General features: G+C 42.9%; 1 protein-coding gene across 2 annotated transcripts in view; it reads right to left on the bottom strand.

Moving 5' to 3' along the window:
- ASH2L (ASH2 like, histone lysine methyltransferase complex subunit) overlaps window positions 1–23200 on the bottom strand; it is a 247416-nt gene that overhangs the window by 52114 nt on the left and 172102 nt on the right. Inside the window, exons 9-13 of one of the 2 annotated variants that reach the window (XM_086944037.1) lie at window positions 19060–19077; window positions 12731–12821; window positions 11121–11338; window positions 10336–10503; window positions 4207–4400 (exon numbers count right to left, since the gene is read on the bottom strand). In XM_086944037.1, coding sequence (XP_086800163.1) covers window positions 4207–4400; window positions 10336–10503; window positions 11121–11338; window positions 12731–12821; window positions 19060–19077 — 689 coding nt within the window. The remainder of the gene's footprint in view (window positions 1–4206; window positions 4401–10335; window positions 10504–11120; window positions 11339–12730; window positions 12822–19059; window positions 19078–23200) is intronic. The other variant, XM_086944038.1, reaches the window with a different exon arrangement.

Below are 23200 nucleotides of genomic sequence, written 5' to 3'. Positions count from 1 at the left end.
GATCGACGCCAGCAGCAACGCCAGTGAGTAGTGAGTTCGGCTCCAGCTCCAAGGGACCTCGTGTCTGCACCGCTGCTGATCGCGTCGCCCTCGTGCCCTCTCGACGCCGTGAGCGCTGCTCACACTGTGCAACTGTATCATCGACAACGACGCCTGCTGAGGCCTGATCGACACCGAAGACGCGACGCCGGATTGCTCGACGCCGCTGATCATCGTGTGCTTCATTTTCCTAAGGTACTGTGTTGTTGGGGGTCCGTGTGACTCCGGGCTCGACGTAGCGCTCCTCGCGGTCAACGCCGAACCTTTGGATTAACTTTGCCTCGACGTCGTGTAACTCCTGTGTGGGTTACATTGTTGCTAAGAACTGTGTTTCCAGGAAGAAGAGTTGCTTTGATACAAAAAGACTTTGTGCTAAAGAAGAAACTACCTTTGAACTATTATTTTCCCTTCCAAGATTATTTATTAAGATTGTGTATATTTTTGTCGTTATTTGGTCTTGTGCTAAGCCTTATATAAAGATCCTTATTTTTATAATACTACGGTGTCGTGTCCATTTGTAGTGTATTCACTTTATTACTGTATGTGGTCATAAATGCTTAACACACAGCCTCTGAGATAAGCCTGTCTGCTCTGCCAAGCTACCAAGGGGGTGAGCAGGGGTTATCAAAGGGTGTGATCCCCTTGCCCTGACTAGAAAAGGAGTGTCCCTATTTGTCAGAAATGTATACCTCTGCCAACTAGAGACAGCCGGTTCTAACATGCATATTCTTGTGGACCGTTAGATGGACGGTCTAATTTTTCTTAAGAACATAACCAAAAGAAGTCTGCTTGCTATTAGACTAACTTCCCTATCAGGGTTTAGATAATGATTTAAGGAAAGCAATGAGGTTTCTTAAAATAATCCTCACCTACCAAAGTGACCAAAGGTGGCATGCTTCATCATCTGGTTCTTCCCACCCTGCTGCGGGTATTGCTAAAAAGTGGCGATTGGAGACTTACACTAGGATGGGTGATTATCTCCTGGTCTACACGTTTCAAGCCTCACCCCTAAGGTTTTTCGTCAGGACCAGAGCAATGATCCCATGTACCATTACTAACAGAACTGAATTGGTCCATTTATTCAGGTGAAAAATATATAAGGTTGATGAAATACTAATTTCATGCACATACAATACCAAATATTAATCACTAGTTAGACCCCCACTGGTCCCATAATGACCTAAGCATTATCGCATTAGACACCATCCTAAAATACCATAGCATGACATTAGGCATAACATTACGCATAAATCACATTAGGTATAAATCATATTAGGCCCAAACCTCATTAGCACAAACATTACGCAATAGGCCTCACCAGCATAAACCCATTATGCATTATATGAATTATACATTAACAGCCTAAACAAACACATTATGTCATTGGCATCACAAGCATAAATCTAATTATGCAATCACATTAGGGCCTTGCGCCCTACCAACCGGACACAGTCCCCCTGGCCAACCGGCCTTCTCAGAGGGCTCAAATGCCCTATGTCCCAAATTTCAGGGCTGGCTGTCAATGCAGCAGAATCCCAAAGTGCGCAATTGCGCAGGCCTAAACGTTGCAGCTGCCACTAATTGCTGTGCAGCTGTAAACATCACTGTAGGCATGAGCACTCACTGGGCCCTCTGGGTGGGTCCCCAAGGGGACACCAAAACAAATACAGCAAAACGTTGCAGTTGCTCGCTACGGCGGCGCAACTGGGAAATAACCAAAGATGGGCTCTGAACACAAAAATGCGCCACATTGCAGCGGCCCGCACTGGTGCAGCGCAGCTGTGAATAAGAAATTAGCCCTGGCCCCACTGTGCCGCCTGAGCCCCTCTCTGGGACTCTCTATCAACATGCCCTCATCGTTACAATGCACTCTAGCAGGCGAGGCAGATGTAAAAATAGCATTAATAGAAGAGACACAGGCCCCCCTGGACCCCTCCTGGGGCCCTAAGAACAAATGTATCCCAGGCACTAGGAGTCCTTAGGTTCCTGGGAAGTAAAAGAAAAGCGCTCACAGTAGTCCTCCAGCATCCTTGGGGCATAGCTGGGCACAGGGAGGCCAGCACACCGGGCCTTCCAGCAGGGAGGCAAGCTCCCATGGCGGCTCCTTCTAGGCCTCAGCAGCAGCAAGCCCCAGCAAATCTGAAAACTCACATTTTCATGGGGTCACAGCCCCAGTATTTATACACAGATTCTCTTGGCCTGCAGCACAGGGCTTGGGGGAACCAGATGCAACGGGTTCAGGGGGATTTGGAGCACTCTGTTGACAGGGCTCCTCTTCCCCTTTGTCAGGTGGGGGCTCAGTGATCAGAGACACCACAGGGGGCGGAGCCAGCATTGTACAGGCTAGGCACAGACCTATTACCACAGATTACTCCTCCCACTACTCCCAATGCAGATGTCCCATTCAGTCTACTGCTGACTCGCCCTGCCCCTTCTGAAGCCACAAACACCTCCCAGCCCCTGTCACTCAAAAGCCAGACATGCAATTCACAGGCAGACACATAGCACACAGAAATTCCAACTTCTAAAAGCGGCATTTCTAAAATAGTGATAATAAATCTGCGCACACCATTGCGTAGCATTTATTATTACCATTTCAAACATACCAAACTGGACCACGCTGCTCCTTATATCAGGAATTACTACTGAAATACTTATCAGGGAATCCCCAATGCATTCCAATGGGAGGGCAGCCCCACAGTAGTGAGAAACCAAAATGGCTGTTTGTCACTACCAGGACATGTCACACTTTTAAGGTACATGGCACACACTTTAGGTGTCACGTCACAGCGGCAGTAACACTGAGCGCACAGGCCCTGCAATGGCAGAGGCCTGAGATCGGTTTGCAAGGCTACTTTAGTGGGTGTCGCAATCGGCACTGCAACTCCACCATTAGCATTTAATTTACCAGCCCTGGGTATATGCAATACCATTTTACAAGGGACTGACAGGTAAATTAAATAGGCCAAACAGGTGTAGACCAATCTTGCCATATTTATCACAGAGAGCACACACACTTTACACTGAACAGCAGTGCTAAAGTGCCCAGAGTCCTAAAACCACCAACACCATGACAGAAAAAAGGCTAGGAGAAAGGCAACAAGTTTAGGGATGACCCTGCTAAAAGGGCTAAGTCCAACATTGCATATTACTCAAAACTCTGCAGGCACTGTTCAGACCACTGGCTATCAACCCCAGGTACAAGACACCTGCTGAAATCGGTCTATGCTACAATAACCTGCCCAGCTTTTGCACTACAAAGCCTTTGTCTTACTGCTCAGTTGGTCACTGAAGAGAAAAATGTACTGAAAATTGACAGATTATGGCTTTAAAATCCTACAGAAAAAGATGAAGCATGAGAGAAGCTTTTCTTTGTACCTGCTCTTCCATATGATTGTAAGAAGGAGGTTAACAAAACTGCTGGATTTACACACTTAATTTAAATGCACAGGTTTCCATGAAAAAAGTAACCACACAAAACTGAGAACAAACACAGAAGGGTTTCCTATTTAAACATCATTCCATAAATTAGTTTTCCAGGTAGCTTGCAATGCAAACTGATCACGCACAATGTAAATAAAAACAATTGCTTTCAATTTTGAAAATCATAATGAACATCCTCTTTAAATGCAAGTGAACAGTGCAATTTCTCTTGGTTCGAATTTTGCTAAAAGATGAAATAGAAGTTTGACCTGTAGTCTCAAAGGTTCTCTAACAACCCATCAATTCTACAGAATCTTTAAAATCCAATAGCTTTAGGACAGTTCCGAACCAAATCATTTCTTACTGAATCACTAAGCTGTATAAATTTCAGAACTGGTCACGCTTTTCCAAGGGTACCTATTCACTAAAATGCTTCAGGTAGAAGTACTATCACACAATGAGCCAAACAAAATGGGCGATTCCCAGTCTCTGGATTAGTCACTTTACAACATCCTACTTTTTGTTGAAAGGGAAGCTGAAAGGCAAGGGGTTTTGAAGGCCTGTTTAGGATCTCTTACTTTATTCAGTCTTTCTAACCCCTGAAATCAAGGGCAGCAAGACCAGTGTTGGAGGTAGCAAAGGGCAAGCCAGAAGTATGCAGTCGCTACCCCAACTGACCCCATACTGATGTCCATTTCTAAAACCATATTTACTCAAGCCATACGGTAAAGTAAATCTGGGTACCTTATCTTTGTAGGTATCGGGCACAGCATTGGCAGTCTCCGTGTCATCTGGAAGACTGATGTAGAAGCCCAGTGTATCGCCTTGTCCATAGCCAGGGGAATAATGCTTGCCTATAGACTGGTGGAATCTGGTCCCCTTTTTGCTTCGCCAAGAATAGCTAAACTTGTCATACCCAAGAGGAGCCTGAAGATTGCCTGTAGATTAAAAAAAAATTAATTACAGAAGGTTTGACACTACAACAATGTTCTTTTATCTGTGAGGCAATCCAACATTAGCAATACCTTGTTACTATTCTGCCTAATTGCCAAGGCTGGCAAACTCAAGACAACACAAGCATTTACAATGCAATAGGTCTCGCAGCATTAAAGTTTGAGTTACTGGCATTGTAAATGACAATGCTTTGCATTAATTTTTTAATTTGCAATTGGTATATAAACATTGTTTGTGAATGGTTAGCTGTTGCTTATGCTAAGCAAAGTTGGCAGTAATATAGAGTGCTAGTCTTGCTTGTTATAAGCATGCTGATTTAAAGCGCTCTGATACCTGCAGGTAAAGTTTGCGCCATATAAAAGTGAAAACTAATAAATAAATAAAAAAAAGCCTACTTGTACCACGTCCGTTCTTATTCTGCGATGCCACATATCTTTGGGTCCCTGTACTTATTAACTGCACCCGGATGTGGGAAACCTCCATGGCAGGAACAACGTGTTGCGAGGCAGACAAGGGCAATGTAGCCACTGTCCTGTGGCTGCACCACGGGGTAACAGTGTAGGGGCAGGAAGGCAGGCAGTTGGTAGTGCAGTGCCATAGCAGTGTAGTTCTCGGTGTATGCTAGGCATGGGGGTTGCTATTGGCTGACAAGAAGTGGTGAGGAGGTGCCGGTTCCGTGTGCCTGCATCCTGATCTTGGGCAGGCAACGGGTAAAAACAAGAAATGTTGGTCACAGTGACCTATTCAATAAAAGCATTGTTACGCCTGCAATAGAGTACTTTTCACGCAGTGATGTATTGACATCCTGGTTTGCAAGATGTACTGACATGGATACGCAGCTCCAAATCATTAATAATAGTAAGCACTGCAAAGCATTATGGATTTTAAGATTAGCTGCGCCTTTGTAGATGTATTTGCTCTAACAAACAGCCTTTATTAAATGGCTTCCTGACCGATGATTGCCCTGCAAAACTACTTATTGTACGTAAATACAAGTAATATATTTTGGGGATCCAGCAGCAGAGTCCTCTATAATCCTGCGACACAAAAGGATGCTACATGATCAAGGACACACTAAATAGGACGGTAATGTAATCGGACTACTTCTAGTTGGTACCATTTACACTAGAAGAAACGTTTCAAAATTACATTCTACACAGCACTTAAGTCTGCTAATCTCTTGCAAACCCCTTGATTTGTAAATGTGTGGCATGTTAGGCAGGAAGTCAGTGTGGCAGAATGGTGCTACTTGAACTAGTTTCACATAAAAAAGAATATCTAGTGTCAATACACGCTAGCAATTCCACGCGCCTTACTGAACTGCCCCACCATATCTTGCCGTACCCTGAAAAGCAGTCACTGTCCTGGCTTGAACTCCAGGAACTTGGGTAGCAGCCTAAGCGAATGCCTGGCTGCCAGTTGTCAGACTGTGACGTTGTAAGGGCGCTCCAGTGGAGATAGTTCTAGTTGCACTCAGCCACCCCGTTCCCGTACTTTATCCTTAGTCCTACCTTTTAGTTCAGACGCTAGGAAGCAACAGCCACCAAATCTGGTCTGACTGGTTGGGGGAAGGTTATCACCTTGACAGACCAGGCACACCTCTAGCCCAGCCCACCCGGCTCCAAACTGAGCTGCACTTATCGGCTGTCTGTGGACTGTTTGGACAGAGGAACGTGTTCACTTCAAAGCCAATCAGCATTTCACAATTCTGTGCAGTTCATTAACATTGGCTGAGCTGACCCGATGCTTCAATGCTAGACGCCTTATACAATAGGCAGTACCGCCCAATGACAAAGCCAATAGTTCTGGCTTGTTGTAGGTGTAATGTTACTTGTTGTGTTCTATATCTGGATGAATGGACAGAAGGAGCAAAATACCAGTGGGGCAGCACACTAGGCTAAGCACAGATTTTTAGCTTAAGAGTTTTAAGCCATGCTCTTACTTACATCGGCCGTGCTCCTATGAGAGAGCCCCCAGTTTTTTCATCCCACTTAAAGCCCTGTACAGAACAACTAATCCAGGTCCCTATAATCAGCAGATTCAGGCTGCGCCAGTCTTCCAGCCGGACATTAATTGTGGCTGCTGAATGGCGGGATTCTGCGGTTCTCCAGAGAGCACACTGCGGTGTGAATTAACAGCTGCTAAATTTAACTCGACTGGGGCGAGGGACGTGCTATACTGTGGTAACTATATCAGAGGTGGAGCTTTCCCACTTCAATTAGTTGTGTGATCCTGGGCCCTGCACCACATCCCGTTCCCAACAGAGATTGGGAGCGCTCAGAAAAGGGCTACACGCAGGTGCCGCAAGGGAAAAATAGATATTTGTGATCCAGACACTAGAGTAATACTGAGCGACGACCTCGCGACCCATGGGGGAAGCAAGTTCAGCATGGACCTTGCAGCGGGTGCTTAACCCACTGAGCTACTTTGCCCGCACAATAGTTACTAGTTTCCAGTGGAGTTGTGTGGTATATTTCCAACGGCTCGCATGTCACACAGTAATCTTTGCACTTAAACACGGATGCCTCACATTTAAAGCAGTTCGGACTGTTGACCATCGAAGCCGCTTGACTTTGTTACCCACCTTCACCTTCACGTAAACCATGTTAAACTAAAAACCGCGCTCCAGGCGGCGCAGTCTGCAAAATAAAAGAATGCTTTGATTGTCGCTCCCTCTGCCTCCGAATACTGGGATGGGGATGGTCGGGCCGACCTCCGCTGTTTACGAGGAGGTAAAACGTCTCTGTATAAATCGGCTCCCTTCACACCCAATTGCCTGTGTTTGAGTGTAAACTTTGGGCGATCTAAGAGTCTATGGAAGATGACCTAAACACGATTTCTAAACATTCTGTAGACTCAAGAGACGTATAGGGCAGAAAAGGAATACAGAAGGGCAAAGGCATTGGCTGCTGGAACGAAAAAGACAGGCAGTTAGTACGGATACTGATTTCAGAAGCCCTAAATAAATATCGCCATTGACTTTCGAAATCACTCCACGAGATGGACATCACATCATGCTGCAATAAAGGAGCCCAAAAGACAACCCGGTTTTTGTAAAATGTACGAAATGACAACCTCTGGGATAGACGTCAACTCCAGGCAGTCCATGAGATGAGACATATAGCATGCACTAGAATCTTCCCCGGCAGCAGGACATACAGCCAGTGATTACCTGCTTGTTAACTCTTAACAAAAGACGTGCATGTGCACTGCTGAAACCGAAAACTGTTGTGGGGTGGGACTTTTGTCTTCTGCAGAAGCCCGCGCCCACGGAGTGGCTGGCCCAGAGGAGCAGTGGTGACACGGGGCTCCCATGCCCGAGGGAGAGCCCTGCGGAGGCTGCAGAAGTCCGGGTGGCGCTGATGCGGTGAGTGGGGCTTAGTTGTACTGGGTGTGGGGGTGGCGGCGGGGCGGTGGGGGTTTGTGTGTCTCTGTATGTGTGCATGTGTGCTTGTGTGTGTGTGTGCGTGTCTCTGTGTGCGCGTGTGTGTGAGAAGCGAAAGCAGGAGGGGGGTGTGGCTATGTGTGTTGGAGGCTTTCAAGGGAGACAGGGGAGGGTGAACGCGCGCGCAACCTGATCCGATTCCGGCATGCTGCGCGTGCCCATCTCCTGTCTCCTTGAAAGCAGACTCGACAACTATAGGTCTCGCTGCGACATCGCTTCGCGATGCGTTGTAGGTGCGAGACCTACTGGAGAAGATGACTGGTGGTTAGTGGGAGGGAGGAGAAAGCAGTGTCACAGAAAAAAATGCAGTTTTGCCTACAGCATCAATAATCATTGCATCACAGAACCTAATCTCGCATTCAACCTAAACAATGACTAACTAGATTAGGTAGGCTTCAAAAACACATTCAACATCTTTTTAAGGCTCTACTGCAAACTCCTTACTTAATGTATGCATTTAAGTACAACTTCCTGAAATACAGACGCAAAGAACATAACATTATAGTAAACCCTGCACACTGATTACTTGAAGTTCCCAAAACAAAGCTATGGCATAAGACACAACAGAGATGGAGTACTGAATTGTCGTTTGATTTGTTTAACCAAAGCAGTTCTTACATAGCATTCGTGGAAGGGATTAGTAATACTACTGAACACAAAAACCCACATTGAAAACAAACACACATTGACAAAGTACCATGTTGCTCTTGTATTCACATGTTAAATACCACAGTGCTAAACATCAACATCAGCATCCGCCTTGGGTTGAAGAGGTTTTGGGAGAAGAAAGAAACTGATGTGTGAGCGGGCAGAATGGTTAACATTCACCATTTCGTACTAACTTAAAAGCAGTGAAGCACCGGATGGCCATATTAGTGCAAAAATAAATCCAAAATCAAGGCAGAAATTCTATAGCAGCAGGGAAAATGATTCTTGCAGCAACATATATGTAAGAACTTGGTGCTGGGGACACATGAATGCAATAACTTATTGCTGTGACAGGGAATACCAGGAGAGCACAGGGTTTGCTTCTGATAAACCAGTGAGGTAAAGCTAAATTTGTGGTGTTTGGTGGGAGGGTGGTGCAACTTTGTATTCTGAAACACCATCGGCACCTCAGTTTCCAGCAATACTACATACGTAAAGAGCTAGAAAACAGATCTAGTTGTACTTTAAAACAAGTGGCCATGGGTATGCCCAGATGCGGTTCCTGTGTCAATAGAACAGAGCTGCACCCGACTGAAGAGGCCCAACTAGGCCTGGGTGGCTTGAGTTCAAGGTCCGAGAGGAACTGGCTTGGCAGTGGAGGATGGACTGTTCCCTTTGTAGCAGAATCAAGGCTGATTTGCAAATAACTGGGTCTAATCTGAGGTGGCATAATGGGCACGAAAAAAAACAACTTTGAGTTGGAATCCTACTCCGAGCGATTGCCAGTGTTCTACTATTTGCAAGCATTCCTTTCATCATTTTTTATGTGTTGGATGTAACGCTCTAACTGTATACCCAAACTCGGGTTCTGTGCTACCTGTGCCACTGGAACCAAGCTGTACCAGAATGAAGAGGCCTAGTATGCCGAAACCGGCCTTGGGTTGTTTATGTTCGGTTAAGAGAGGACCTGGCTTGACAGTTTCGGATGGAATGTTCCAATTGAAGCAGGATTAAGGCTGATTTGCATATGGCTGGGTCTAATCAGAGATGCAGAGTGGTCAAAACAAATTCTAAATTGGCATGCTACCCTGAGGGATTGCCAGTGGTTAGATTATTTGCAAGCATTACCCACATCACTGTGCGTTAGCCTAAAATGGAAAAGTGAGCATTTTTTATCCAGTGCAGCCGAATGGTGTGCTCTACTGGCCATTTAAAAACTACAGCTGTAAGGTACACATGGGTATTGCAACCAGCTGGGTGACAACACCAGACTTAGAATCCAAACTCTGGCTGCAGCCAACGTATGGCTTTTCCCAATCTACCAAAGTAAAGATTACTCACATCGGGTCTCAAAGCAGTTGTTCTTTGGAAGGACAAGCTAAACTCTTCAACTACAGGTGCACACACAATTTCCTTATAAAATACAACCAATACTACACAAAAAGGAGCAGAGAAATTGCAGACTTATTTGTAATCCTGGTGCTCTAAAAGAATAGAGAAATGTAAACATCACAACACTTATCACTGCTCTTTACTTCTTCCCCTTACAGTCACTAACTTCCTTAACCAATGGAGTATCCTGGTGAATATTTTTAAATCAACGCCTACATATGTATGAATGATTGTATTTTATGGAATACAGGCTCTAAATAGGTCAATCGTGCAGCAACAAACATACACAGAACTGTCGGATCCTAAAGGACGTGCATAGGGCTTTACCCATTGAATAGTTTTAAAAAAAATGTAAGCATAAACTTGTAGGCCCTAGAATGAAAGGGGCCGCCAAGGACTATTCAAAAGGTAAGTTACACAGAGAAAAAGCTTACCAAGTGCCTGCGACCAACCCAGTCTGGCAGCAGTTTCTGGGGGCATTTCATCCACACACATTTCAAAATACCAGGACCCCTTTCTCACGCCATGCGAGGCTCGCACCATGGAGTACCCTTTTTCTCCTATTACAGTCAGTCGGTCGTCTGATATCTTTAACTGAGGAGCTAAGCAAAAAAAACATTTACTCACACATAATAGAACTGGACATACTGAAACTATAGAAAATGAGAGTGCAAATGATACTTTGGCTGGTGATGTAAACCAGTATTAATTTTCATACACTAAGTTACAGCTTTGAAGCATCAACATGATGTTTATGCCCACACTTACATTGCAAAATGCATAAATACACGTCCTAGAATGCAATGTGTTTTTCAATTAAAAAGCCAGGGCTGCCTGAAAGTGACATACATGATATGGGATTCTTGGCCACTATATTGGCATTATAAGGACACACAGAGAGACTATCCAAGGGACATTCGACAAACACGGATTGCCTCATCTTCTTTGACCAAAGTCCAATCTGCTCCAAAATATTCAGTATTTTGCAAATAAATCTAAACAATCATCCCATATAACGTAAAGTTGTTACACAAATTATTACCACACAACATGTTGTGTAAATTACATATTCTTCTATGTACCTGCAGAGGTACTGAAGGGATTAGGAGGGAGAATGTGAAGTTCTGGCTGTGCACACCAGTCTGTTCTACAGATCTTTCATTACAAAAAGAATCAGTCATGCTTTACCAGGACAATCACTAAGTGGGATACACCATACCTCGGTCGTGAAGAGCCAAAAGAACCCGTTCATACAGGCATGCTCTGTACAAGTCTCCAGGGATCGGCTTTCCTGCCCAGCAGTCAAGTTCCAGTTTCTCAGGGTCGGGGGCATGAGGGTCAGGCTCAGCCAAAATGTAGCGGTAGCCGTCTTTATTAAATGGGTGCTCCAGAGGATAACCATGATGTGGAAGACGCTGGGAGGAAAACATGGGATCACTGAAAGGAAAGGATGGTATTAGACATCTTATCAGCAAAGACGATTCCCATAGCGCAACCCGGTCCAGATAAATGCTATCCATGATAATGGAAGGAAACCAGTACACTACATCCATTTGCCCCTGGGCAAATCTTGCTTCTTCCATATAATCACCCTTCGCAAAGTAGGATACCTACAAAAATTCTTGCTTGACACTGAGAATGCACTACAGCTAAAGAGAATGACAGAAAGGAATGCACAAAATAGAACACACTCACTTCCACATGAAAAACTCAAAGGATTTTAATTGTTTTATTTCAACGTAACAGTCTAAAGGAGTCATGGCATATCTTTTAAAACCGATTTGCCACCTTTACAAGCCAAAATATTCACAGGTTCCACGTGCAACAGCAGGCTGTCACACAAAAATTATAACAATTTGGTGAGGAACCCCTATACTTGGGCTGCCTGTGATTGTTAATGTCAATCTGCCCTATTGAAATTAATTTATAGAACACAGTTTTGCAATTTACACAAAAAAAGTGAAAGAATTGTTTAATAACCAGAAGGGCACAATTAAACAGGTCTCGAATTAGGAGAAATGGCTTTAAGGTGAATCAGTGTGTACACAATCTGGCTGCCTCCTTTTAAAATGAGCAGATCACACTGCCATCCGACGATTAGCTAAATGCATAGCTCTTCAACCACACACCTTTACAATACTACCCTGCCATTATATTTGCAACTAAGAGTACATAAACAGGGCAACTGAAACTATAGAGCAGGGGAGGCCCAAAGTGTGGCAAGAAAAGGCAAAATATGAAGCATAACGGGGCACATTTTGCGATTGTATTAATTATTTGCGATTGTAGTAATTATTTTCACTTATTAACACTGGATGGGCACCTCATTAGTACAGGTTCAACACCCAAATATAGCAATAAGCAACAGAAAGGGGGGCAGCCAACTTTTGCAAAGTTCCACTGCAAGGCAGCATACGTTGATGTGTTTTTAGTAACTTTTGAACCGTTTAAGCTAGAAAAGCTAGAAACAAAATCTTTGTTTTTATCTGCAGATTATGCAGTAAATATATAATTATGTGTCCACAGTGTTTTTCACACAATTCCAGTGGCCCTGCATATAAGCAACAACGGCGAATCTATCATTTAGGAAAACCTTGCATGCAAACCAAAATTCTAATATTTTTTTAATTTGGGGTTACAGAGTAAAGGACAAGTAGGGCCAACGATTTAAAACTTACGAACAACCCAATTCAAAATTATTCCACTAGATTTCATTGTGGGAGCTTCCTTCAAGCTCAACTGCATGGAAAAAATCCAGCTATTCAGGTAAAGAGGTTTAATTTTTTTTACACTCTAAATTTGACATTTTGCCTTTGGTTTGTTTTGTACCTCCTTGTTCTTTTTGTTGTGCCTGTGGATCCACCATCTTGTTTGCGCTTTGCCCCTCTTCCTTTGCTACTACTTCCTGCAGACACAGCACCTTGAAAAGGAATGAAAAAGTTATTTGCTGCAGTAAGGTTGGCTTATGTTTAAATAGCCACTATATTCAGGACCAAACAACACTGAACACGCCAGCTTTAAAAACCTGGGTACAAGGCTATAAGCACATTTACACGCTGCCTTTGCACATACATTCGCGTTGACACTAATCATGCGTAACGGTTCTCGGAATGATTTTTCCGTTAGGAGACAGAGTTAGGGTTTTAAACATTTACGAAAAAGAGTAATGTTGGGGAGATTTCTCCAGGAAATAAATAAGCTATTCATTAGCCTGCAAATCCAAACTGATAATCTAATATTTCCACTGGAAAGAAATCTGGTTTAATGAATCATTAAAGAGCTACTGATCCTAGATGTTAAATCCCACTTCAGCAACTATTGTGTACTGGACTGTATTCACTTGAGGCAAACCTTTTAGAGGTCTGTAAAATCTTCATTAGGGATTCCAGCTCATAATTCTGTTGTAGGAAGTTTTTCCTTTAAAATGACGAGAAGGGACGGTATTCTTGCATTCTCACCCATAATTAAAAGTTAGTCAGGAGAGACCTTAAACACAAGTGCACGCACGCTCACAAACCTGGTCTACGTTGGGAAAAGAAATTATGGTTGGCAACATCAAAGGACGTATAGAGGTTCACCTGCAGCATTATGGCCAGTTCACAATGGTCTGTTCTTCATCATCCTACGTTCTGAAGAAGTCGTTGACCTAAATTTGAGATAGACTCCAGGTTACAGCGTAGCAATTTTCCCAGTCCAAATGGTCCTGCAGTGGGTGCGAACCCTGCTCCTAGTGTGTAGCTCTGTCAAAGTGAAAATCTATTGAGGATAGATGGCAAAGCAGAATGCTTAGAGGTGCACATAACGAATGTCCAAGTCAGCCTACAAGGATTGGCCTACTTGGTTTTTGAACGCTGGCCTGCCAAGAAGCATCCATTCAAGATGGAAATAGATCTCCTAAATATTGGTGTGAACAGTTGTCACCTCCGGGGCCACACACAAGGGATAAACCTTATCCAGTCTGAGGCCACTCAGCATAAATAAAGAGAAACGCTTTGCCAACTTTGCATTATTTACTTTGAAGCGTCTGATTTAAGAGCGCTGCCGTCCAGTTGTTGTTATAGAAGACCCATTTTTAGTCAGTTTCATGACAACTATGAGTTACAGGACACAGACTCCTGAAGTGCTAGAAAACCATTGAAGCAATAAATATTACCAAATGGAGTAACTTCAGTTTCGTCTTCAGAGCAGTCGGTGTCTGAAAATGCCATGTCTCCTAGGAAGGCCATCATCTCATGTTGGTTCAAGTGTATGTAACTGTATCTATATGTTCTCGAACTGAAACTCCAGATCAACTAGTTGCAGAAATAAGGAAATGTCAAACCCCCAGATTCCTGACGGATACAGCCCAAAAAAGGGTTGAGAATACACATTTAAGGGCTGTCTAGACAAAAAGAGAATAAAAACGACACTCAAAAGCCAATAATATGTCTGTAGCTGGTGTTCTGTAGGTTCAGGGTGGATGGCTTGGTGGAAATTCATAGTGATGTGAAAAAGAACATAAGTGATATGTGCAAAACATAGTGGATAAGTGATAGGATGGAGACGAAATACCAAGAGACGTAGGCACTCTGAGATTCAGAGTTTAGAGTTTAGAGCTTAGGGGTAGCATGAAGCCTTCTATAAAATGCAGAAAATTCAATCCTTGTGTGACAAATCAGATGATTTGGAAAATCTACAAAACAAAGATAAAACATTAGAAATGTAAATACAGACTGGAGTGAGATATAGCCTAATGCTTCCACACTGGAACTGAAAGAATACACAGGATCAGAAGAAGTTAACTTGATCAGACAGAATGTCCTAGTCTTTTGGAAAGACAAATCCATAACGCTCAAGACCTTTTATTGAATACTGTGCAGAAATGGAAACCATTCAAGCCACTCATTACATTTCTGAATGACTAGGATAAGATACCCTGGGGATGTCCCCAAGTACCTGTATGTACCCCTAGAAGATCAAGTGGGCAATAAATGCAGGGTCCAGGAAAGACCTAGAATTAGACTCCCGAAGGCAGATCAGAGGAACACAGTAAGGAGCTGCTGGCACGACTCTCAACCCTTGCCACCATGAAGCAGAGCTGTCCAAGTTCTACTTCTACTCTATAATCTAATGTTACTCAATGCTTGGTGGGTGTAAATGATCAATTAATGATTCAATAGGATACATACCCGAATACATCACATCGAGTGCCACTTACCATATGTTGTCCCAGTTATAAGAACTTTGCGGAGCTGAGGTGAGAGACACTTCATAAGCAGAGTCAATCATTTGAGCTAGGAGTAGTATAACCCTCCGACTGGTCAGCAAAAAAACAGGTCACATCAGCCTAAGATGCCAATTTGTTCAAGGAAATGCTTAAATTGGTGGATGAACCTACTGAGCCACAAGTTGGCGTTCTAATAGACTTTTACACTTCAACAGGAGAATCTCTATATTTTTCTCAGAAAAAAAAAAGAACTTGCACTGACTGAAAGGTCTCTTCTCATCTAAGATTTCGACAATAGGACTGCTGATTTTACACTCACTAGAAATAACTTTGTCCCTCAGGGTCACCTTTAGACTCCTGTGCAATGAAGACCATTAGTTACTGCTTTTAAAGAGACTATCTTCAGATCCAGACCTTTTTTTCAAATTTGAGGTCTTTGTTGCTTTTACCTTTTGCATCCAAGTACCTAAAGCTATGGTATATGCTAGACAGTTTTACTACTTTGACGAGCACTCCCTGCTCGATCCTTCACAAGTTGGTTTCCACTCTTCTCATAGCACACAGTGAGCTCTGGCTGACCGGATTAGTAGAGGATGACTAAGTTGGAGGACCCTCTATATTGGCCCTCCTAGATGTGTTGACGGCCTTTGATACGATTTCCCACTCGATTCTGCTTTTGTATTTGAATGACTTGTCAAGTAGGGTAGGTTGGGTTGGGATGGGATGCCTTGCTCTTGGATTGTTGAGTTCATTCATTGATCTAAAGGAACCTGTGTGCCCGCAAATAAGGCTCTGCCAGTAGCCCTACCCATTTATATAGGATCCGTCTGGCATATCTGATGAGGTTTTGGTTTGGATATCTTTTGCTATATAGAGTATACTCTGATTTGTCTGAGAAGTACAGTTTTTGCCTGTATTCAAATGAGATTTTAGGATTGATTGGGAGCTATTACTGATATGATTAAACTACATCATTTAAAATTACCAAGAAAAGCAGGAACTCTAGAAGTTTGCCATTTTGGTCCGGCTTGCCATTGCAGCTGCCGCCAAACAATTATGTGAGCATAACTAGAGAGGGGGCTTTGGCTCCTTCACATGTTGGGAGTCAGGAGTACACGTTTTGATTCGGCAGAAGTGGTGTGCTACAACGAAAAAAGTGCATGCTCTCCACTGCAGTTGTGATCTTTTTTTTTATCCACATGGCAGAGGTTTACCTTTCAGGGGCAAACACATGACATTGCGATGCGTCTCAGATAAGACAATTTATTCTGTTTGTCTTCCTCTGGCAGCAGCACAGATGAGTGGACGGCAGTCATTAAACTTCATGGATGTTTAGGTCTGACATGAGAGTGCAACTGTTACCCAACTTTCTAACCTACACCAATATTATTCTACAGTTCTTTGCTTCCACACAAATACATATTAATTCCCATGCAATTTACTCGCAATGCTTCACATTACCATAAAACATTCCTTTAAAGCCAGATCTTTTGGCATTGCCATTGCTTGTTTGATAAGGAACTCTTTCCAACCTCAATCATCCTGCATTTATTGCCTCAGAATTTTGGAAAAAGATTTTATCAGCAACATCCCATTGGAGACAATAAAATCGTCACTCGTACAGTAATAATCTCTCACTTGGGGCTTCAAAAACGCACACTGCAGAGGTAGAAACGTGTTCCGAATTCCACAGCACAGACTAGTTCTTTGGACTCATAAGAGAAAAGATTTCTGAACATCCCGCTGAGCTCTTCTGGCTGCCAGTGTAAAAACTGGGGATTTCTAAAAGTCTTCAGAATTTGTCACTGTGTTTTTTACAAGGGTAATCCATACGTCATTCCCTCACACTTCACTTAGTCTGCCCGGACAGAAACCTGGTCACAAACCCACCCAACTCAACACTGGTATACCAGAGTAGTTGGAATATCTTTTTTAAAAGTCACTGGTAAATATGAACTCTTTTCCTCCTCAGATTAGGTTATTGCACACATATATATGGACTTCATGAACTGCTTCAAATGTGGCATTTCACCCAGTATTTGAGGTCTTTCTCAGTTTTCGTCTGGAGGATATCAAGTAGAGTTCGCCTTTCAGGCCGTAGAGCGCTTTGCAAGCTCAGTTTAATGTATTCCTTCAACTGGAACATTTAATTATTTTGTGTGACTGACTCACTCCCAATACGAAGAACATTGTGTTTACTGTAAGGTCTAAAATATCTGACAAGATGATGCATTGTTTTAACAGCTCTGAGTAAGACTTAATGGTTTCCCTTTCATAGTGGCTGACATTTAAGGCGCAGCCAGGACAAACCTTAAGGGCATGTGATAAGGACTCAAAGAACTGGTCTACTTGTTCAGGTAACATCTATATTTCTGAACGTTTTGTACCTCTGCTCTAGTAACCAACCCCCTAAGGGCACAACTGGTTTCTGGGGAGGGTTGGAGGACACATCATCTACATTACATCTGAAACCCGTCATAAATCACAAGAGCAAGTACTTAATGTAAATTAAAAGGCAACGACCTTGTTTGGACAAATTAAACAATTTTACTGAGCATTTCATGTTAAAAAAAAGAAATTGGTAACTGAACAACTCTATAGGCATTACTACAGATTTACAGACATATTAAGCGAGTATCAGGCGGCACTGCAACTGCTAGATGGCCAGGGGCATTTCTAGAGCTCTTAGAGGCTAAGGTGGCGTTAAGAAAGCTAGACACATGAACATTACTTGCTTTGGCACTGCCACAATATTAGAAGCTCCATTCTATATTGCTACAGCTTGCTGGGTAAGTTCTGTACCCTAAATTTCCAGAAAGTGTTTATCAACGAGACACAAAGAGAAAAGCAAGAAAATAAGTTGAGACTGACACTAATCTGGTTTAATCTGTGTTTACACCTGCAACAGGTAGAAAAGGGGTGGGTCTCAAAAGCAGCGAGTTACATCGGATCATGATGCAGAATAGGATTTGGTTCAGCAGTGTAACTATGGACTATACCTACAGTGGTGTGAGTAAACCATAAATAAGGAGCAATCGCACGCTGGGCCTCGCATGGCCAAGCATGGTAGCATCTTGACGCAGTTTTACAATCTTTCCAAGTAACCCTGATCCGATTGGAGTCGTGCTCTTCCTAGAATGTGGAGACAAGAAAACGCCCTGACACAGCAACCTTCAGCTAACACACTGCACACGCCAAGCATTTCTTTGATTATTGCAAGGCCAGTTTATCAGGAAAAGATTGGCTCGGATAAAGAGAGAAAACATTGCTGGTCAAACACATCAAATTCCACTCAGCCAGGCAGCCATAGCACCCTCCAGAACATGAAACAATAAGAAGCAAAACTTTAGCTGATTCTACACTCCAAAACACTAATGCATTGAACAGGGAGGCACAATGGAAAACAAAGTTTTGACAACTTTTAACAGCAGCGTTTCATTTCATGAATGTCAATTTTTGGAAAGATAACCCGATATTAAACCATTGTGAAAAGTCATTTGTGAAGAAGCTGACCCTTCTTTGTTTATTACAGTCACCAACCTACTCGAGGAAATTATAATGTAGGCTTACATCAACGAGCAAATAAAACGTTTATGAGTGAACGTGTGAATATTTGCAGCCAAAGTAATGTTTAGGACCCTCAATGCAATTAGCACAGGATCGGTCCGAGTTTGAGTGATTTTTTAATTTTTATTAAATATATTTTTAGAAGTCAAAGAAACGGGCCAATTTAAGAACATGATATTCTGTATCTCACACACTCATTTCAGCTCAAACTGGGTCATGTACAAGAGGAGCATAAACTAATATAGTCTCATTTCACAAATGTCTGCATTTTTGGTTTAAACACAGGTTCTGCTGGACGTTTCTAAACATCTAAACAGAGACAGAAATAGGCCCCAAAGCAAATCACATGATACTTAAGTTCGAGGAGATGAAGGCAAACATTCACCTCCAAAAGAGGCTCCACCTGCAAGGACAGAAGTAGCACCGTGTTTGTGTCAAATGGCAACCAAGGCAATTCAATTTAGGCAGGAAAATAAGCAGCACCAGACAGATTTTAATCGAAAGGTCAGCGAATAACTGCACCAACCTCTTCAGTTCCCGATTGGGAGGGGGGGGGGGGGGGGGGGGGGGGGGAGAATAGACACAAAATGTCTTAATTCATCTTCTAGACTTTGAGGGAGGAAAGCATGTACCATCCATCACCCCCACCCTGCTTCTCAAACAGACCAACATCAGATACAATTCAGACAAGAAACTCTCACCTAGGGGGGTACCGAAAATTACACTTGCAAAACAAACCACTAAAAATGTTGATAGGGTATATATGGCAAGTATTAGAGCACAACATACGACACTTATTAAGCTTCTTTGCACAATCAAACAATGAAAAAAAATACATCAGGTTAACCACATATTTCATTACAGGCCTATTATCAAATTACGCTTTCAAAAGAGAAAACAAAACTTCCAACAAATATATATTTTCCACAGGTTGAATCTTGTTGGAAACGCAATTTAACGCTTTTAAGAGATAGTCAAGATAAATGTTTCTAAACACTTCAGCCCCAATTTTGTCTAGAACCGGAATAGTGATTTTCCCACACACAAAATTACTAACACGGCTGGATGTGGTAATTCAGAAGGGCGGGAATACGGCAGCATTCCAAGTTCGTCACAGGGGAAAAGGGAGGGACGGGGATGGGGGACTGAGTGCACTGGAATCTCAGCGTCACGTTTGCTTCTTGCAAGCTTTTTTCGGATTTTGAGAACCAGTATTTCTTGCAATACCTTCAACCCAGCATAAGCGACACCTCGAGAGACAAAGAATGAAAGGAGCGAATTACTTTCTAACATAAGCATGAACTTTGGAACTAGAAAAGGTATATTTTAAAACACTGTGGAAGGGGAAGGTGGGCGGCACAACATTTAGGTATAAGGGAAGGTAAGATCATAGGTCACTTTACTTTCTAGAAATTTGCGTCAAGTGAATGAATACCGAGCAGCTATGAAAAGAATAACAAGTATTTGCAATGCAATAGGTCTTGCATTAGTGAAACGTTGAGCTATTGGTGTTGCAAACACTAAGATTTGCTAAATTGGCTATTTTGGATCTGCACGGCATTTATTATTTTTTTTTAAATTTATTTATAGTGTTTTATATAGCGCGTACAAGACCCGTGGGTATCAGAGCGCTTAACAGGAAAGAATAACAAATAGACATTATAGTAGCGATAATAATAATAACATATATATGAGGTAGAAGGCAATATAATGAATGGACGTGATTAGATATATAAGTTCTTAACGTCTGTGCAATTAGCATTGGTCTCAAGCCAAGCTCGGTGAGGTAGAGTTATATTGTATTCCAGTGCATATTAGGATAGTGTGGATAAATAGATAGGTGAGGTAGAGGTTATATAGTTTTGTCAGTGAGATATAGTTATAGGATCACAAGTAAATGAGGTAGCAGTATGTGTCTAGCCTCGGCTTGTACATGGACACAGACAGATGTCAGGTATTGATCTTCCAACATTCCTGAAGTGGACAATCCTCTGGTAGCATAACTGATCGTCTCAGTAGTCCGTAGGTATCTATGTAGGGTATTTACTCATCAAGTGGCTCTTAAGTTCTCGTTTGAATCATAATGTATTTTGAATCTTCCTGATGCTTGGCGGGAGTGCGTTCCATATTCTGGGGGCAGCTCCAGAGAATGCTCTGTTGTAAGTTTTTTTCTTGTGGAAAAAGGCTGGTAGCAGCAGCTCTTTTGCGTTTCTAGTTGTTCTGTTACCTCCTGATATCTTAAGTTTCTTGGCTAGGTATCTAGGCGTGTTGTAGTGAACCGCTTTATGTGTAATACAGGCCATCTTCATTTGAATTCTGGCTTCGTAGGGTAGCCAGTTTAGTGCTTTCAGGTGAGGAGATATATGATCGAATTTCTTTGTTCCAGTGATGAGTCTTGCCGCTGCGTTGAGGCAGGCTTTTAGTGGTGCTGTGGATGTTTTCGGTAGGCCAGCTAGTGTGGTGCAGCCGTATTCGATCCTCGAGATAACTAGTGATTGGATAGCCAGTTTTAGATCCGACTCTGAGATAAAGGGTTTCAGTTTTCTTAAGTAATTTAAGTGGAAGCGGGCGCTCTTGGCCATTGAATTAATATGGTCTTTCATATCAAGGTTTTCGTCTAAGGTGATTCCTAGTGATTTGGCCGAGTTAACTAGGGTCGGGGCGCAATTTAGCGCCGTCACCAATTTAGTCCATTCCTTAACATCCGGTTGGCTCCTGGTCGGTGAAATTAGCAGGAATTCTGTTTTCTGGGCGTTTAGTTTCAGATGGTTCATTGTTAACCATTGCAGTGCTCTCTTTAGTGTCTTGTTCATTAGGTCAATGTCCTCGAGGGAGGCGATCTTTATGTATAATTGCGTGTCGTCAGCATACATGTGATAGGATATCTGTGATTGTTGAAGAATCTCTGTGAGAGGTTCTACATACAAGTTGAATAGATCTGGGGATAACGTTGAGCCTTGTGGGACCCCGTTTTCATTGGGGCTTGGGGAAGAGATTGCTTGATTCACTAAGAATCGTTGAGTCCTATTTTGTAGGAAGGAGTTGAACCATTTCAGCACGTTTCCGGACAATCCCATCCTGTTTTGTAGCCTAGTCATTAGCACTTCGTGGTTTACCGTGTCAAATGCTGATGACAGGTCTAGGAGGATTAGTAGGCATGTTTGATTTCGGTCTAAGGCTTGAAGTGCGTCATCGACAATATGCAGGATCGCAGTCTCAGTACTGTGTCCTGTTCTGAATCCAGATTGGCAATCGTCTAGTAGTGAGAATTTAGCGATATGTTGACTTAGTTGTCCCTGTACGCATTTTTCAATGAGTTTGGCCAGTAGAGGGATGTTGGTCACTGGTCGATAGTTGTTAGGGTCTGTTGCATCAGCCGTCGGCTTTTTAATGATGGGCACTACCTGCCCTGTTTTAAGGCAGTCCGGAAGGGTTCCGTGTGCAAGTGAGGCATTTATTATCTCAGTCCAGATCGGAACTAGAGTGTGGCTGATTTTTCTTACACATTTTCCCGGTAGAGGATCTTGATAGTGGTTGTTCGGTCTGAGTTCCGCCAGCGTTTTGGCGATCTTTCTCTGGTCATATAATTCAAATGTATCCCATTTTGCCATATTTTTTGTTTGTAGATCTTCTGTTGCGACATTGGCCTCATTTTTAGGTGGAGGAAGGGTCGAGAGGTTAGTTGCTGCATTTGAGAGTTCAACCTCTAGCAATTTGGATTTTTCCGTGAAAAATGAGGAGAATTCCTCGCAGCTTATGGGAGTTTTTGTATTCTCTTGAACCGTTTTGGCTAGTTTGTTTGACTGCTGTTTTAAAATCTCGAAGAGTTTTCGCGGTCTGTTTGTGGCTCTGTCCAATTCCGATCGGATAAATTCTTTTTTGGAGTTGATTATCTTTTTATTGTATTCATTTCTAGTTTTTCTGAGGGCTTTCAGCTACGGGGAGGAGGGATGTTGTCTCCATTTCCTTTCGGCCATTCTCAGTTTGCGCCTGTCCTCGTTCAATGATTCATTAAAACACGGATTTTTTGGTTTCTCAGAGACTTTTTTCAGTTTTTGGGGCATGGTGTCATTGACGATATTATCGATCACGGTTGTATAGTGCTCCGTCAGCTCATTTACATTTTGCTTATTGTAAGGTGGTTTCAGATCTTTCTCACACCTTTCAACCAGTAGTTCTATATTAGCCTCTTTTGTGTCTCGGATCAGTTTCTTGAGCTTGTGTGGTTGCACGGTCCTACCCTTTTTCATTATCGGTATCGCAAATGTTATGACGTGATGGTCAGACCAGTCACATGGGTCTATAGCGAGGATTGATGCCTTATCCTTTCTTGCAATAATCCAGTCTAAGGTCGCTCCTTGTGAGTGAGTGGGTTGGTTGCAAGCTTGTATAAGTTTTAGCTCACTGAGGAAGACTTTAAGCGAGTTGACCAGTTTGTCATTGCCGTCATCCCAGTGGAGGTTAAAGTCGCCTAGGAATATGTTGTTGGCATCCGAGTTAGAGTTAGTCGTTATGATCTCCATCAA

Source organism: Lissotriton vulgaris, chromosome 11, assembly GCF_964263255.1.
Source record: "Lissotriton vulgaris chromosome 11, aLisVul1.2, whole genome shotgun sequence".
Taxonomy (NCBI): domain Eukaryota; kingdom Metazoa; phylum Chordata; class Amphibia; order Caudata; family Salamandridae; genus Lissotriton; species Lissotriton vulgaris.
Note: the sequence above shows the minus strand (reverse complement) of the source record. Positions and strands in the feature narration are given on the sequence as shown.